The sequence below is a fragment of the Salvelinus sp. IW2-2015 genome, linkage group LG28 (assembly GCF_002910315.2).
Source record: "Salvelinus sp. IW2-2015 linkage group LG28, ASM291031v2, whole genome shotgun sequence".
Classification (NCBI taxonomy): Eukaryota; Metazoa; Chordata; class Actinopteri; order Salmoniformes; family Salmonidae; genus Salvelinus; species Salvelinus sp. IW2-2015.
In genome coordinates, this window is record NC_036868.1 from 12,652,800 (window position 1) to 12,665,467 (window position 12,668).

Consider the following 12,668-nt stretch of genomic DNA (forward strand, 5'->3'; position numbering starts at 1 on the left):
CAGCTCGTATACCATTAAGCATAGCAAATATATTATGTCATCTAGCTTGATTAGATGCACCGAGAGGACGTTTTTTTTTTACAATAAACAGTGCCTTCAGAAAGTATTCACAACCCTTGAATTTTCACATTTTGTTGTGTTACAGCCCAAATGTAAAATGTATTAAATAGAGATTTTGTCACTGGCCTACACAATAAATACCCCATAATGTCAAAGTGGAATTATGTTTTGACAAATTACATAAAAAATATAGACCTGAAATGTCTCGAGTCAATAAGTATTCAACCCCTTTGTTATCCTCTCTTGGGTACGTGAGACGGTAGCGTCCCACCTCTTCAACAGCCAGTTAAACTGCAGGGCGCCAAATTCAAAACAACAGAAATCCCATAATTAAAATTCCTCAAACATACATGTGTTTTACACCATTGTAAAGATACACTTGTTGTAAATCCAGCCACAGTGTCCGATTTCAAAAAGGCTTTACGACGAAAGCAAACCAAACRATTATGTTAGGTGAGTGCCTATTCACAGAATAACACAGCCATTTTTCCAGCMAAAGAGAGGATTCACAAAAAGCAGAAATATAGATAAAATGAATCACTAACCTTTGATGATCTTCATCAGATGACACTCATAGGACTTCATGTTACACAATACATGTATGTTTTGTTCGGTAAAGTTCATATTTATATCCAAAAATCTGAGTTTACATTGGCGCCTTACGTTCAGAAGTTCACTAAAAGCAGATGAAATGTCAAAAAGTTCCGTAACAGTCAGTAGAAACATGTCAAATGATGTATTGAATCAATCTTTAGGATGTTTTTAACATAATTCTTCAATAATGCTCCAACCGGAGAATTCCTTTGTCTTCAGAAAAGCAAATGGAACGGTAGCAAACTCTCATGTGAACGCGCATGGTCAGCTCGTGGCTGCTGGCAGACCTCTGACTCATTCCACTCTCCTTCGCCCCCACTTCACAGTAGAAGCATCAGACAAGGTTCTAAAGACTATTGACATCTAGTGGAAGCCTTAGGAAGTGCAACATTACCAATATCCCACTATCTTCAATAGGAGCTGAGTTGAAATTCGACCAACCTTTTTGCCTGTCATATGTGTTCTGTTATACTCACAGACATCATTCAAACAGTTTTAGAAACTTCAGAGTGTTTTCTATCCAAATCTACTAATAATATGCATATTCTAGCTTTTATGGCTTTGTAGCAGGCCGTTTACTCTGGGCATGCTTTTCATCCGGACATGAAAATACTGCCCCCTACCCCAAAGAAGTTGTTAAGGCAAGCAAAAGTAAAATAATGACTTTAATGGCTGTGATGGAAGAAAACTGAGAAAGCAATCCTGTACAGATGAAAAAAATATTCCAAAACAGAAAAAAACTCAAAAACAACCTCACCCGAGCATCCTCCTCCCACTCCTGCTGACTTTCGCAGATTCTCCCTTTACTTTCCTGAAGTTGCCGGTAATAGACTACAATTGGAGTCTGCAACCTTACTCATGTGGAATGCCAATTTCTTTTACAATTTCTACCGATCTGCGTGCCAGTTATGGTTTTCATATGCACATTTTCATGGAACAGTTTCATTTAATTTATAATAATGTCTTCGTATCTCAAAAGCATTGTCATGTGGTTAATCAAAATTCTATCAAAATCTTAGAGGTCTGTCCATGATAAAGCGCTGCTTTCTTGACATCTACAGTGCCTTCAGAAAGTATTCATACCCCTTGACTTATTCCACATTTTGCTGTGTTACAGACTGAATTCAAAATGGATTAAATATACTTTTTTTCCTCACCCATCCACACACAATACCCCATAAATATAAAGTGTAAACATGTTTTTAGACATTTATTAAAAATGAAATACAGTTTCCTCCATCAGCTCTCCATCACCCCATCTAGATTGCACAAGTTCAACCCTGATGTTTTAGATGTGGCTCAGATGAAGGAACATTCCTCCATTCCACTTGGCAGTGTTCAAAATTACACCGTTTCTGGCAGGGGGCATGCGATACCATATCCTCAATTCATGGGGTTCCATTCCCTTTAGTCCCGGAGGTCTGTCTACTGGGTAACTTTACTAATTCCAATCTGAGGCAAAGCCATACTATAAAGCTAAAATAAATATTGCTAGCGATTGCCAAGAAATGTATAGCCTTGAAATGGAAATCGGATTCCCCCCTGCCAGTTGCAATGTGGCTATCAGAAGTTAAAAGTTGTATCTCACTGGAGAAAACCACTTACTGCTTGAGGAATAAGTTAGACATTTGACAGAACTTGGCAACCTTTTGACTATTTGGAGAATCTCCCCTCACATCATATTGATTGTATCTCTAAATAATCCTCACGTAATGTTTCACATTTAATGTATAATATGTAGCCTACGGCATATGATCTAGTGTCTCATAATTTTTTATTATTACTTTCATTTATTGCATATATATATATWTTTTTTTTTTACACTCGTCTGTTGTCTTGTAAGGTTATTGTCACTGTTATATTGTCTAATATCTTTTTATTTTTGTTTTGAATGTTCTTAATTGGAAAATGCTAAAATATTTTTTTAATGAAATGCAGAATTCTCATTTACACGAGTGTTCACACCCCTGAGTCAATACATGCTAGAATCACCTTCTGTGAGTCTTTTTGGGTAAGTCTCTAGGAGCTTTGCACCACTGGATTGTACAATAGTTAAACATTATCCTTTAAAAAATTATTCAAGCTCTATCAAATTGGTTGTTGATTACTGCTAGATAGCCATTTTCAAGTCTTGCCATAGTCGATGTAAGTTAAAACTGTAACTAGGCCASTCAGGAACATTCAATGTCGTATTGGTAAGCAACTCCAGTGTATATTTGGCCTTGTGTTTTAGGTTATTGTTGTCCTGCTGAAATTTGAATTTGTCTCCCAGTGTTTGTTGGAAAGCAGACAACCAGGTTGTCCTCTAGGATTTGGCCTGTGCTTAGCTCTATTCCATGTATTTGTATCCAAAAAAACTCCCTTGCTGATGACAAGCATACACATAACATGATGCAGCAATCACCATGCTTGACAATATGAAGAGTGGTACTCAGTGATGTGTTGTTTTGGATTTGCTCCAAACATAACTTTGTATTCAGTGCATAACGTTAATTTCTTTGCAATTTTTTTTGCAGTTTTACTTTAGTGCTTTAATGCAAAAAGGATGCATGTTTTGGAATATTTGTATTCTGTACAGGCTTCCTTTTTTCACTCTGTGAATTTGTTTAGTTTTGTGGAGTAACTACCTAAAATGCTGTTGATCTATTCAGTTTTCCCCTATCACAGTTAATAAACTCTGTAACTGTTTTAAAGTCACCATTGGCCTCATGGTGAAATCCCTGAGAAGATTGCATCCTCAGTTAGGAAGGACACCTGCATCTTTGTAAAGACTGGGTGCATTGATACACCATGCAAACTGTAATTAATAACTACACCATGCTCAAAGGAATATTCAATGTCTGCTTTTTTATATTCCCATCTACCAATGGGTGTCCTTCTTTGCTAGGCATTGGAAACAAAAATAGAACTGTTTGGCCATAATGACTATCATTATGTTTGGAGGAAAAAGGGGGATGCTTGCAAGCCGAAGAACACCATCCCAACCGTGAAGCATGGGGGAGGCAGCATCATGTTGTGGGGGTGCTTTGCTGCAGGAGGGACTGGTGCACTTCACAAAATAGATGGCATCATGAGGTAGGAAAATTATGTGGATATATTGAAGCAACATCTCAAGACATCAGTCAGGAAGTTAAAGCTTGGTCGCAAATGGGTCTTCCAAATGGAAAATGACCCCAAGCATACTTCCAAAGTTCGGAAGGACAACAAAGTCAAGGTATTGGAGTGGCCATCACAAAGCCCTGACCTAAATCCTATAGAACATTTGTGGGCAGAACTGAAAAAGCGTGTGTGAGCAAGGAGGCCTACACACCTGACTCAGTTACACCAGCTCTGTCAGGAGGAATGGGCCAAAATTCACACAACGTATTGTGGGAAGCTTGTGGAAGGCTACCCGAAACTTTTGACCCAAGTTAAACAATTTAAAGGCAATGCTACCTAATACTAATTGGGTGTATGTAAACTTCTGACCCACTGGGAATGTGATGAAAGAAATAAAAGCTGAAATAAATCATTCTCTCTACTATTATTCTGACATTTCACATTCTTAAAAAAAAGTTGTGATCCTAACTGACCTAAAACAGGGAATTTTTACCAGGATTAAATGTCAGGAATTGTGGAAAACTGAGTTTAAATGTATTTGGCGTAAAATGTAAGTAAACTTCCGACTTCCAACTGTAGGAAGATTAAAGTTTGACCAGAACAGAGCAGCACGTATTGCACTTAGATTTACATGGAGGGCGAATGTCAGTGGTATGCGTGTCAATCTCTCCTGGCTCAAAGTTGAGAAGAGACTGACTGGTCTTTGTCCGAGGTGTTGATGGGTTAAAGGTATCAAACTGTCTATTCAAGTTCAGACACTCATCGGTACCACACAAGACTTGCAGCCAGAGGTCTCGTCACAGTCCCCAGGTCCAGAACAGAGGCTTGGAAACGCACAGTATTAAATAGAGCCATGACTACATGAAACTCTGCCACCCCAAGTAACTCAAGCTAGCATTAAAACCAGTTTTTTTTTTATTATAAAAGAACACCTTGCTGGGTACTGTGAAGAGACAGACATTTTTAAATATTTTGTATTGTATTTTGCATTATATTATATTGTATTATATTGTTATGTATATTATTATTTGTGTTTTGTTTCCTTTTTGGACCCCAGGAAGAATTGGGGAACATAATAAAATATTGTGTCTGTGTATGCTTGCATGACTGCATGCGTGTCCAGTGTCATACCTTGCCTGACGGCGAGCGTGGTGGTGTAGACTAGGAACAGAAGGATGTAGTTGAGAAAGCTCTGGAACACGGGCGTGTTGGCGTGGTATTCATGAGCCAGGTACTTGCTGGTCAGCCCGATGCCACAGACGAGCAGAGACAAGACCTGGCCCAGAGCCAGAGTTACCAGAAGTTCCCTGGAGAGGAGAGGGAGGAAAGAAGACATTACAGCACAGCTACTAAACCACAGACTGGAAAGGGCATTGGAACACAGCTTGTGTACTACAGTACATTCACATAGAGTGCATTCGGAAAGTATCCAGACCCCTTGACTTTTTCCACATTTTGTTACGTTACAATTTACTAAATTGTTTTCTTACTTCAATCCACACAATACCACATAATGACAAATCAAAAACTGGTTTTTTATTTTTCCAATCCCCCATATTTTTGGGGTAAATACTGTATATATATATCCATACACGTATGCATACATATACACATATATACATACACATACCTATATAGACATACATACTTTTTTAAAGAATATACCTTTATTATTATTCCCAGCAAACCCTACCACCGATCCCCCAATTGGAGTAAACTAATAAACGCTTCTGCTTTTACCTTCAATTTATACATCTTATACACATTTTACAGACACAGTCTACTTTACAATAGTTCTCTCTTGTTTGTTTTTAGTCCCTACTCTATTTCTGATGTCCATCCAGTTTGATTTCTATTTGTAACGGTGCTATTTCACAAAAGTTCCGAACCTATATACATTTTACAGATCCCGTAAGCTTTACATTGTTTATCTTGTTATTAGTCCCACCCTTCAGCTCCATTCAACCCCTCCCATCTATCTCTCAACATCATCCATTTTGGATTTCTATGGTTTTTTCAACTGTGCAGTGATGCTTCACAAAATAATTGAACCTTCCTATTCTCATAGCTTCTACAGATTGTAAATTAAAAATAAACATTTTTGCTAAAATAATTATTATATTATTGATTTATTGACTATGGCTTTTCATCCCCAGTATTGCTATCTGTAGCGTTAGTTCTAGGCAAATGTTGCAATTCTTCAGCCATTCCTGGACCTGTGACCAAAAACGAGCTACATATGGACAATACCAAAATAAATGATATCATGAATCTGCTCCTCCTCACAGCAGAATCTGCAGAGCTGTGAAGATTGTATCCCCCATATATATATAACATTCTATTAGTTGCAAGAACTTTGTATAGTCATTTAATTGAAAAATTTGAAGTTTTGAATCCGCGTTGTTTTTGCGTATCAATTCATAAACCATGTGCCATGGAATGGGTACATCGAAATCTCTTCCCAACTATTTTGGAATTTATATGGCACAGCTGTCAGTTTTTTGGTCCTTAAATTAAATTGGTATATGGTTTTATTTATCACACTTTTCTTTAACCATTTATGTTCTTTAATATAGGGGGCGAACTACAATTCCTTATCTTTTTCCCCTTCTACTTACCTCTTCCATTTTTGTGGTAATGGTGCAATGAATTGGTTGTAATTTTGGGTAGAGCAGACATTTCCATATGTCTGTGTAGCTGCATGTGTGACATACATGGGGAGAACAAGTATTTGATACACTGCCGATTTTGCAGGTTTTCCTACTTACAAAGCATGTAGAGGTCTGAATTTTTATCATAGGTAACTTCAACTGTGAGAGACGAATCTAAAACAAAAAATAACCAGAAAATCACATGTATGATTTTAAGTAATATCATTAGATTTATTGCATGACATAAGTATCAGAAAAGCAGAACTTAATATATTGTACAGAAACCTTTGTTTGCAATTACAGAGATCATAACGTTTCCTGTAGTTCTTGACCAGGTTTGCACACACTGCAGCAGGGATTTTGGCCCACTCCTCCATACAGACCTTCTCCAATCTTCAGGTTGCGGTGTCGCTGGCAATACGGACTTTCAGCTCCCTCCAAAGATTTTCTATTGGGTTCTCAGGTCTGAATGCTCAGAGCCACTCCCAGGACCTTGAGATGCTTCTTACAGAGCCACTCCTTAGTTGCCCTGGCTGTGTGTTTCGCGGTCTTGTCACTGCTGGAAGCACCAGCCACGACCCATCTTCAATGCTCTTACTGAGGAAGGAGGTTGTTGGCCAAGACTCGTCGCGATACATGGCCCCATCCATCTCCCTCTCGAATACGCAAGTCGTCCTGTTCCCCTTTGCAGAAAAGCATACCCCAAAGAATGGATGTGTTCCCTCCCACTCTTCACGTTGAGATGGTTTCTTGGGTTGTACTCATCCGTTTCTCTCCCAAACACGGCGAAGTTGAGTATTAGACCAAAAAGAAGCTCTAATTATATGTTCTCATCAGACACATGTACCTCCTCCATTCTTCCTCTAGGTCATCCAGATGTGTCTATTGGCAAACTTCAGACGGTACCTGCTGAGTGCAGGGGACCTTCGCTGCGCCGCAGGCATTTTATTCATGACAGCGTAGTTGTTACTAATGGTTTTCTTTGAGACTGTGCGGATCCAGCTCTCTTCAGTCTATTACCAGGTCCTCGCGTCGTGTGTCTGGGCTGATCCCTCACCCCTCCTGCTCATGATTTGCCCGAGTGAGATCTTGCATGGAGCCAGGACAGGGGGATTGCCAGTCATCTATCGTAACTTCTTCATTTTCTAATAATTGCGCCAACAGTTGTTGCTTCCCAAGCTGCTTGCTATTGATCACTGCTTACACCAATCACCAGCTTGTGACAGGTCTACAATTTACCCTGATGTCCTTACACAGCTCTCTGTGGCTTGGCCATTGTGGAGAGTTGGAGTCTGTTTTATTGAGTGTGGTGACAGGTGTCTTTTATTACAGTAACGAGTTCGAGATCACAGTGCAGTTAATACAGGTAATGAGTGGGGAAACATGGGCTTCTTAAAGAAAAAACTAACAGGTCTTGTGAGCCGGCAATTCTTACGTTGTAGTTGGATCAAAATCTATTATGTCATGCAATAAAATGCAAATTAAATTACTTTTAAAAACATACAATGTGATTTTCGGATTTGTGTTTTAGATTCCGTCTCTCACAGTTGAAGCTGTATATATAAAAATTACGAACACTCTACATGCTTTGTAAGTAGGAGAAACCTGCAAAAACGGCAGTGTATCAAATACTTGTTCTCCCCACTTTATATAAACTCCTGTTGTACGTTTATCAAAAGCCTTTTCAATCAGCTATGAAAACCAGGCCTGGTGTATCGTCCATGTAAAAAAAACCTGTCTGATTAGGATGATATATATTCTGACAATACTTTTTTAATTCTATGCGCCAAGCATTTTGCATAGGATTTTTGCTCACTGAAGTGTAAGAGGTCTCCAATTTTTTAAATGGACTGGATTTTTATATATCCACTTGGGTCTGTTTCAGTATATTATCATTAGTCAGACCTTCTTGTCTCGCTGTCTGAATAATCTACCATTTAATCAAGGAGTAGTTAACACAAGGTAATAATGGTCTTTGGAGTATTATAAACAAAAGTTATGTATACTTCGCATCATGAGCACTATTTGCATCCCATGGAGTATTTCCCATCCCTTAAATAGGTCGCGTATTGCATAAAGCAGTTTCCTCCTTGTAATTTTGGCTGTCAATGGTCTTTCTGTTACGATGTAATTTACTTATCTTATTGAGGAAATTAAATATATTTAAAATATCATCTTAGTCGTATTCATGCGTGACTCCATCATTTGTAACAAGTTTTAATACATTTTTTTTGGTAGCATTTCTATATTGAAGATTGAAAAAGAATTTGGTGCATTTTCCCCCATATTCCATCCAGTTTGCTTTATTTTTTATAATATATTACACTGGATCTTTCTTGAATAAGTTCCTCCATTTCTTTTTGTTTTTCCTCTAACTTATTCTGTGCCTTTATGGTACCGTTTTTATTGCTATCTAACTGTACTGTTAGTCCTTCAATTTCCTTTGTTAATATGGACTCTTTTGATCTAAATTGCTTTTGTTTTATTGATGAGTACTGAATTGCATTGCCTCTAAAGGCACACTTAAAAGTGTCCTATACAATACGGGGATCTGCTATACCTATGTTATGTCTGAAAAAGTCAGTTATAAATTCTTCTGTCCTAGTTCTAAACAATTTATCATCTAGTAGGCTTTGATTAAATTTCCAATATCCTCGCCCACGTGGAAATTCTGTAAGAGTAATATATATGCCAATTATGTGATGATCCGATCGCATTCTGTCCCCTATCAACACTTTTTAAACTTTTGGTGCCAGAGAGAATGGTATAAGAAAGTAGTCAAGACGACTAGCTTGATTAAGCCTCCGCCATTTATTTCACTAGGTCAGGGTATTTAAGTCTCCATATATCCACTAATTCCAATATATCCATGACATTCATGATTTCCTTAAGTGCCTGAGGGTGATAGTTTGTAGTGTGATTTCCTTTCCGGTCCATAGAGGTATTTAAGACCGTATTAAAATCTCCCACCATAATAATAGTGTTGCTTGTAGAGTTGATAAATTCTTATATATATTTTCAAAGAAGCTTGGATCATCATTATTCGGACCGTATAGGTTAATAAGCCATATCTGTTTATGGTCCAATAACATATTTAAAATAATCCATCTACCTTGAGGATCTGTTTGGACAATTTGCACATTTGGATCAAAATKATTGTTAATTAAAACCATCACCCCTTTTGAATTTCTTTGCCCATGGGAGAAATATATTTCGCCCCCCCCAGTTCTTTTTCCACAAAACTTCATCTAAAACTGTTTAATGGGTTTCCTGTAGACAATAGATATTATATTCCTTCTCTTTTAGTCAGGTAAATACTGATCGTCTTTTCTTATTATCTGCTAGGCCATTACAATTGTAACTGGCTATACTTATTTCACCACTTACCATAATGAGACACAACTTTCAATTATTTTTATCAAAATATATGTTTGTAAACGTACCATTAAAAAGTAACATGATGATTGAGTGTCTATATAGCTGTACCATGATATTTKCATTTCTACTAAGTAAACCTCMAATTGGTCCCTACTATTCCACCCGCTAAAAGCCATCCTCATCCCGAGTTGGGTTGTCATCCCAATGCCCGGCAGACCACCCTCGACCCCCTGTATCCCATAGCCCTGAACCGACTGGGATCCATCCTTTGAAAAGAGCACACAGTGCCATTTACCGAATTGAAGTAGATCAACTGCCAAATGCATTTCCATCGCTCTCACCTCGATTTGTATTATATATAGCTGTGGATCATCCTCTATTGTCCCTAAAATATTTTATTTTACTTTATTTTATTTTACTCCTTCGCAACAGTTGTGGGATACACACATACACCCACACACACTCAACCCTTACCCCCACACAACCATAAGCTCACTTTCTCAACAATTGCACCATCCCAGAGCCCAACTCAAGATAGGTCWTGATTTACAAATGCACTTGCAGTCGCAGCTGCATGAGAAGGCCTGCAAGACCGTGCAAAAAATGGGCAAAAATTGAGAGATTTTATTTACCATTGTCACATCCTAGATGATGGAGGTCAAATGTACACCTTCTTCCTGAAACACCCACAACACGGTCACCCGTATTGACCATATTCCCAAGCATCTCCATGCAGTCCGACTTTGATTTTGTGCCACCAGGGTCACAATAATATATCCCCTCTCTGAATGTCCGAGTGTGACCCCCTCCCCATGGGTTACTGCAGCTAGTGTTGCCAGCACTGCCACTGCCTGGGTGGGGGCACCCCACCGGAATCCCCACCGGCTAGGTACAAGGTCGTCAAGGTTCTCATTAGCAGCTTTGAGAATTTCCTTGTGTAGTATGCTCTCCCTTTAGGGGGCTTTGGCTTTGCAGGACCAACCCTGACCAACCCAGGCTCAGAATCTTGAGGGGGCAGTGCTGCTCTTGGTCTCTGACCTCATTTTGACTGCATACAGACCGCTTACAGCAGGCACATAAAACAGTTAGGGACTTCTCCTTAGTGTCTGGGTCATTCAGGTGGKTGTCTAGGGTATAGGGTCATGGACCGTACCATTAAAATAGGATCATAAATAAATAATTTGATATAATTTGTTTTTTTTAAGTAGTTCCCCATGATAGGACAATAATAAATCACATGTATCATTTATTTTCAAACTGTTCCACCATGATAGGACAATAAATAAATAAGACGTATAATTCCTTATAAAAGTATATCCATCATCTGAACAACATTGAAAGCCCTCTCATACCCCGGCTCACAGCAATACATTGGCTCTGGGATATGCAACCATTTCATTACTCACTCACTCAACTTTCCAAACATAACAAATAAAATTAAAATTAAACACACACCACACCACTTTTTAGAAGTGTTAACAAATTCATAAAAACATTTAAAAATATCACATTTAAATAAGTATTCAGACCCTTTAGTCAGTACTTTATTGAAGCACCTTTGGCAGCGATTACAGCCTCGAGTCTTCTTGGGTATGACGCTTGTCATGGTAATTTTCTAATCAAAAGGAGAGACTTAGATTTCTTCAAAACTAGCAAACTTGATTAATATTTACTGCAGTAATGGAGCGTTAACGTTCACCCAATGATGTAAAGTTAAAGCCCAAATAAACTCTTTATAGTCTTCCTGAGTCCATGTGACGAAGAACATATGTAGAAATTATACAAAAAAGTTACATTGTCCACTCATTCAACAGACATCAAGATTTAAATGACACCAAATATCTGTTTCTAGTTCATTTACTGCTTGTTTATACAGAAATACTAATGTAACATAGGATACTAGGCCCTTCCCTCAGAATAAGGGAGTCCAGTATTCATCTGCCATGTGGGAGAAATAAACTGGAGGGAGGGTCTGCCTGGCACCGGCAGACAGGCACACAGACACTAATCATAGAATGGAATGCAGTCTTCAGGTTATCACCAAGCCATCGTAAAACTACTTTCAAATCAAATCAAATCAAATCAAATCAAATTTTATTAGTCACATACACATGGTTAGCAGATGTTAATGCGAGTGTAGCGAAATGCTTGTGCTTCCGGTAATGAATGTCTTTATGGCCTCCCTGTGACATTCGGGTGTTAATGGTGTCCTGGGGGCGAGTAGTTTGCCCCGGTGATGCGTTCTGCAGATCCCTCTACTCTCTGGAGAGCCTTACGGTTTGTGGGCGGTAGCAATTGCCTAGACCAGGTCGGTGATACAGCCACTGGGAGCGGTACTCGATTGCTACTACGTAGAATTTGGTGCCATCTTGGTGATGTAGGGCTTTGTAAAACGTTCCGATAAATTTCGCGTTCAAGACCAGCCATCTCTTAGGTTGAAGAGGCGCTGCTTTGCGCCTTCTTCACACGCTGTCTGTGTGGGTGGAATCAATTTCACAGTTTGTCGGATGTGTACACCGAGGACTTAAAGACTTTCCACCTTCTCCACTATGACCGTCGATTGGATAGGGGGTGGCTCCCCATGCTGTTTCCTGAGTCCACAATCATTCTCCTTTGTTTTTGGTTGACGTTGAGTGTGAGGTTTATTTTCCTGACCCATCACACTCCGAGGGACCTCACTCCTCCCTGTAGGCCGTCTCGTCGGTTGTTGGTAATCAAGCCTACCACTGTAGTGTCATCCGCAAACTTGATATGAGTTGTAGGCGTGCATGGCCTACGCAGTCGTGTGGTGAATCAGAGGAGACAGGAGAGGGGCTTTCAGAGAACGCACCTTGTGGGGCCCCCAGTGTTGAGAGGTCAGCGGGGTGGGAGATGTTGTTACCAATC

The 12,668-nt window shown here is 39.1% G+C and overlaps 1 protein-coding gene across 1 annotated transcript in view; it reads right to left on the reverse strand.

The window, feature by feature from the left end:
- Positions 1 to 12,668, reverse strand: part of slc35f1 (solute carrier family 35 member F1) — a 172,106-nt gene that overhangs the window by 94,902 nt on the left and 64,536 nt on the right. The window contains exon 2 of the mRNA XM_070435830.1: positions 4,885 to 5,060. Within this exon, the coding sequence (XP_070291931.1) occupies positions 4,885 to 5,060 (176 nt within the window). The remainder of the gene's footprint in view (positions 1 to 4,884; positions 5,061 to 12,668) is intronic.